Source organism: Hippoglossus stenolepis, chromosome 10 (genome assembly GCF_022539355.2).
Source record: "Hippoglossus stenolepis isolate QCI-W04-F060 chromosome 10, HSTE1.2, whole genome shotgun sequence".
NCBI classification, from domain to species: domain Eukaryota; kingdom Metazoa; phylum Chordata; class Actinopteri; order Pleuronectiformes; family Pleuronectidae; genus Hippoglossus; species Hippoglossus stenolepis.
Genome location: NC_061492.1, coordinates 8180701 through 8186684, shown reverse-complemented (window position 1 = coordinate 8186684; position 5984 = coordinate 8180701). Strand labels below are relative to the sequence as shown.

At 40.1% G+C, this 5984-nt stretch overlaps 1 protein-coding gene across 1 annotated transcript; it reads right to left on the bottom strand.

Moving 5' to 3' along the window:
- Positions 1 to 484: 484 nt before the first annotated feature.
- On the bottom strand, positions 485 to 5842 carry LOC118115950 (E3 ubiquitin ligase TRAF3IP2). Its single transcript, XM_035167188.2, has 10 exons — positions 5309 to 5842; positions 4625 to 5099; positions 4387 to 4520; positions 3369 to 3504; positions 2967 to 3163; positions 2059 to 2147; positions 1891 to 1959; positions 1588 to 1692; positions 1431 to 1505; positions 485 to 1344 (listed from the first exon to the last, which is right to left on the bottom strand). The coding sequence occupies exons 2-10, from the start codon at positions 5047 to 5049 to the stop codon at positions 1174 to 1176; spliced, it is 1401 nt and encodes a 466-aa protein (XP_035023079.1). The 5' UTR covers positions 5050 to 5099; positions 5309 to 5842; the 3' UTR covers positions 485 to 1173.
- Between the last annotated feature and the right edge of the window lie 142 nt (positions 5843 to 5984).

Here is a 5984-nt window from a genome sequence, read left to right as displayed (position 1 = left end):
AAGCTAAGCTCAGGGCTGGGGAGAGTGACAGTGGGGGGGCAGACAGAATACCCCACCCCGTGTTATTGGTGCCTCACATGGGTATAGGTCAGAGCAGAGAACATGGAGGCTTCAGGGTAACTTTATCCCCCCCAGAAGGAGGGTTATTCTTAGCTTGAGCTCTGCACACACCAGCCGCTCTGCCAGGCCTTTTTTGGCGGTCTGAGGGGTGTGCAGGATCAGTTGGCAGAACCGGGCACCCCTACTGGTGGGGCGCTGTAACCTGCCCTCTAAACTGGTGACCAGGGTAAGGAATGAACAACAACACAGATGAGAACTGTGCACACACATTACACCTACACAACACGGCCTCTACCTGCTTTTGCTCCTGTTTTTATGTTCCTTTATTCTGTTTCAGGTGGCAGCCTCAAAAATAAACACAGTTCCAAGATTTTGAATTGCTTATTATAAAATTACTATAAAGAAAGATTCGGTAAAACAGCTCCATCTTGTGTTTCTTTTTTAATCATGCTACAGCTCCTTTTCTGAGGCTGTGACATAGACTGTATATAAAGACGGACGACATGACTGCCCCCAAAAGTGAAGTCAAAAGGTGGCTAGCTGCAGTACAGGGCATGAATCCAGCCTCCTCCATGTTAAAGGATGGGGCACAGACCAGACTTAAAAGTACACGACAAATGAGTTTTTTCCTCTAAGATGGTTCTTGTCATTTTCCTATATTTCTTATCACATTGATGAATGTCACATCAAAGTGTAAAGTTCAAAGTGCAAATTATATTTTTGCGATATTTTAAATGTGTTGGGATCACTCAATGTTGTTGTAACTCATCCTGACAGAAACATAAATGTTTGAACCTAATTTTACGCCAAATTACTTCCAACGGTTGCTGAGACATGTCAGTTAAAAATGCCTGCTCAAAGGTTCAGGTGCTGACAATGTCATCCCCAGAGGTAAAACCACACCATAACATATAGTAAATATTGATATAGTAAATATTAACACACACAAAGAAACTTTATTGAAACATTTACAACAACTATACATTGGACGCAATAAAGCATGAAAACCATGAACTGTCATTGATTTGTTCAGGATCGATTTTGAGGATTGTAAAACATATTCATAAATACACTGAAACAGAAACGTATAACACATAAACGCTAGTTAGTGTTTCACAGTGTGGCTGCAGCACTCAGGGCCACAGGCCTGATGATGAGGGTGAGTTCCATCGGAACAGGGGGAGGAACGTACCTCTCCTCCCTCAGCAGTCGCAGCAGCAAATCCTCAGTGTCGTGCGGCCAGCGGTAAACACGTGTGTTCTGAAGCCAACTGGGGACGTGCTTCTGTAAAAAGACTTTCATGTATTAAATGTATTATTTTTAAGAAGAGAAGATAGTGGAAAATATCTGTTACCAAGCAGAGCTCTGACCTGGGAGGCACTGAGGAAGAGAACTGGTATGAATCTAAAGTTCAAGCTGCCTTGTTGGATGAATTCATTCTGCATCTGCAAAATTAGACTTTAAATTTAGATAAATGTCTCCACATGATTACGTCTCATTTTAAAAGAAGAGCTAACACTGTCTCACCATGGAGTGGATATATTTAGTGTGAAGGCCGAGACTGTCCACTACCAATCCTTCGATGTCCGCTTTATACTTTGGACTGATGGCGATGATAATCAGGTACGACGGCTGTTAAAAAAATACACACACATTTTAGACGTATTCACAATCTGAAAAGACAAATGTTCAAATCAAAACAAAGCAAGCATTGTGAATTCATTTAACAATTAAAGTACAAAGCCACATTTAGTTTGACTTTCTCTTTGAATAATGATCCAGCAAAACTATATATGACATTTTTAGGAAACAATACAGTAAACTACTTACGTCTTTTAAGTACCTGTCCTTCCACTTGTTGATGTCCAGGCTTCTTATAGGGTCGTCAAATAGGTCGATCTGTGAAATTGAAATCAGGACTTTAAGTGAATTGTTGAATGTTTGAGACTCAGATTATCTTCTAAATGTTTTAAATCAAACCTGTAGGTTTTAACTTACAGCCGGACGAAAACCTTGCTTTGTGAGGAAGTCCACGAAAGGAACCATCTCTGAGCACACGTCCGAAGAATACGTGATAAAAATGTTTCCTGAGAACGGGAAAAGATCACTGAATCAGAATTAAACTCAGACTTTATTCTGTTTTAGTTGGTATATACATTTTAAATAAATAGATCACAAACAATTACAACAAAAATGGAAACAACTGTTTGCTTGAATACCATGAAATACAAGAGGCCTTCTAGTAGTAAGCCTGACTTGAGTTTAGGCAACAAATCTACTTGGTTGGTTTTAGGGAGAGATCATGGTTTGGGTTTAAGTATCTTTAACAAATACATTTTTAAAAAATACATATACTAACATGAACCATGTGCAAACTTTTCCTGTGTGCCTTTAAATATATTGGTTGAAGTGAATCTGAATTTTAGTCAAAATATAAAATTTTAATTTGTAGAGATGACACTGAGACATTTTGAATGTGTTTTTGTATTGGACGGCATTTCACTGACTACTGCTGAAGGGCTCATTGTTTATCTTTTGATTATAATCATGAAGATTGCCAAGGAACATTTTATTACGTTATTCTAATTTAACATTTCATTTTGCTGTACTTATCATGCAGTTTGTCCTGTGGAATTAAAGATCTGTCCTCAGCACATTATAAATCCATTTGCGGGCCGGAAAATATGTGTTCATCTTAAATTGAAATTTTATTTTGGTTTATTTTACTAAGCCCCTGAAACAGGCTTGGCAGGTTTATAGAGACACATACAAATCCCCGACACACCCAACGGGCCCTGCTGATGTTTTGTGAAAAGCAGCGGACCGTGACTGTTGATCTCACATCGTGCTCAAATGTAATAGCTCAAACAGGCCTCCCTCCCAAAACCTGGAGTAAAGTGACTCACGGCACTCGTCGGGTAGACTGACGGTTCTTCTTCTCTCCAGTGGATGTGACACAGGCGCCTCGGCTCCTGCAGGGCTCAGGTTCATCACGCTGACCTGTGACACCCCCATGATGGGGGGGACGGAGAACTGCGGCACGTTAACCGAGACGCCTGCCTGTGTCACACCGTCGCTCATACAGTTATCATGACGTTGGAACCTGAGGCAGCGAGAAAGAAAGACAAACAAAGGCTGTTCAGCTGAATTAGATGCAAAGTAGAGGCCGCCGCAGCACCTGACTCACATTTTTCAAACACATGACCCGTGACCCTGTAGGGACTTTGTGGATCTGTGTGTATAAGGGTTGACGCCTTCATGTACAACATATTTCTGTATTTGCATTCAGGAGTGGTTTTTGTTTTTACCACGTGGGGGGGTCATCACAGGGTCTGCTGTGCTGGCCGGAGGCAGAGAGGGGGCGAGGCTGAGGTGGGAATCTGAGGTCGTACTGCCCTTCTGCTGCAGAGGGATAACACCGGACATCCGTTGTGTGAGGAAGGCCTGTCAATACAGAGTGAAACATTCGTGTGCGACGGCACATGTGTCAGGTTGGAACAGGTTCACTCTTAAACATACTTGGATAATTGTTTAGGAGAAAGTTACAAGCCCTTAAAAACATAACTGTTTCTAATGGTATTAAATTGATCTAAGACAATTTACCAATTTGCTGTAATTAACATTTGCAATTATACACTATCTATAAAAAAATCCTGAAAACCTTTCTTTTGTAATGTCAGTCACACATGTGCCACATTGTCTGTTTTGTGGTGTATGAACAATTGGTTGTACATTTATAATTGCAAAAAGCATATATTGTAACCTTTCTCTTTATACATTTGAAATGATAATTAATAAAATAATAGTAATAGTAAAATAAAAATAAAAAATAATGTTTGTTCCAGATTCTGTAAGTATTCAATTGCTCTACTCACTCAAACCTACATTTTTACAAACAGACTTACATGTATATTGTTTATACTTTTTGTACAATGTGTGATAATGACTTCATTAAAATAAACAAATAAATCATTCAAGTCATTCAGGTGAAGAGTTTCTAAACTGAGTCAGGATCACATATTGGAGAAGATATATATTTTTTCATTACCCTGTTCTTCCTACTAAAAATATTTATGTATTTATATTTATGTTATGTTGTGTTTATATATATGTTCTTTATCTGGCTCCTTTTCTTGTTCATAGAATGTTTAGTATAAAGTGTATTATGTTTTTTGTGAAGTTTTTCTGGATTATACTGAAATAAATGAAATAAACTAAACTATAAATAAATATAATAAGTGAGTAAGTAAATATGTTTTCAAAACAGAAGTTAATATAAAATACAGAAAACAAACAGAAAACAAACAAACAAAAACTCTTTCTTACCATAGTTGTGCGTACAGTGGTGAGGAGGTAGAAAGGGGCTGTAGTGTTGCCACTCGTCATCAGATCTCAGCGGCAGCGGAGGCTCAAGCTCTTCTTCATCGCTCTGAAGCTGAGAATTGTCTTCATACTCCCCTCTGAGAGTCAGAAACAAACATTTAATACCAATTTCATCCTCGAGCCAAATACAAATTGTTGAATTTCTAAACACCATCATACAAGACGGTTTCTCCTCAGTTACCCAGCCGTGTCCCTGTTTGCAGGCTCTGCTGCTCCACACCGGTTTGGTCCACAGTCCCAGCAGCTGTGACTCTGTCTGGGGTCTGCAGGTCGTGGGCCACAGCTTCCGGGAGGGGGATGATGGAAGTCCGTCCTGGAAAAACTTGCTCCAGTGTCTCGTAGCTGCCGGTGGTCCATCAGCTCGACATGCTGCCCCACACGAGGAGGCCAGATCCCTGACTCATGGCTCACTGGTCCACCTCTGCACTGGCTGTGGCAGAAAGAAGGTGCGTCCAAGCAACAGCTCGCGGGGACTTTTTCATGATGTGGTTTAACATAAAAAATCTGGTTCACAGTGACTTCAGGGCCCAAGAGGCACACGGAACTCTTAGAGTCATCTGCAGCTGAGAAGACTTTCATTTCTGATACTTTTTCAGATTTCTTCATCTTAACCAGGTGACGTCAGCAACAAGTCTGTGGGACTTTTACAGTCTGGCCTAGAAAACACACAGTTTTAGTGAAGTTAGTTGTATGATTTAAAATATAGTTGAACCAAGACCTTGTATGTAAGATACATACAAGGATACTCAAGAAATAATGTCACATGCATGCAGAGAATAATACACACACATGGCATGCGAAACACAATCCTATTATTCATTGTTGTGGAACAATTCAGTGTGAATGGAGAGTAACAAAGGCATACCTGTTCTCTGCTGGCTTCTTCCCACTCATGTAGGTGCAGAGGCTTGTGTGTCTGTGTCTGTGCTAAAGTCTGCTATATGCAAATTCTCCATTGCTTGAGCTGCAGCCAATCAGAGCCAAGAATGTAGTGTTTGTGCTGCTCAGCCAGACCGGCCAGGAAAGTTGAGCTCAGGCTCAGTCTGTGGGAGCTATGATTTAGGAGGAAATATTCTCCTCAGCAAACGGAAGAAGTTTAGGAGGAAATGAAAATGTGAAAGAGATTAAATGTGTCTTAGCAACAGTATATTCTCATGCTAAGAGGCCACAAAGAAAGTTTTAAATAAATAGCGAACTACAATGTCACAGCATAAACCTCTGCCAAGGTCCAAAAGTCCCCTTATGAAACTGCATTTAAATGCACTAGATCCTAATATGTATTTTGACCAAATTGCACACACTCATACACACTAGTCTCAGAAACATGTCTGATTATTTCATCAGGACCCATGAACTATTTATAACTAAAGAAAGTCTCCTCCCCCTGATGCATAAAACCAAACTATTTTAAGTTCCTTCTTGAGTCATGCCCCCTCCAGCCCCTTCACAAACTTACCTGTAAAACAGTTTAGTAGTTATTGTGTAACTCACTAACAAATCCAGACTGAAACAAAACCTCCTTGGCTGAGGTAATTAAACAA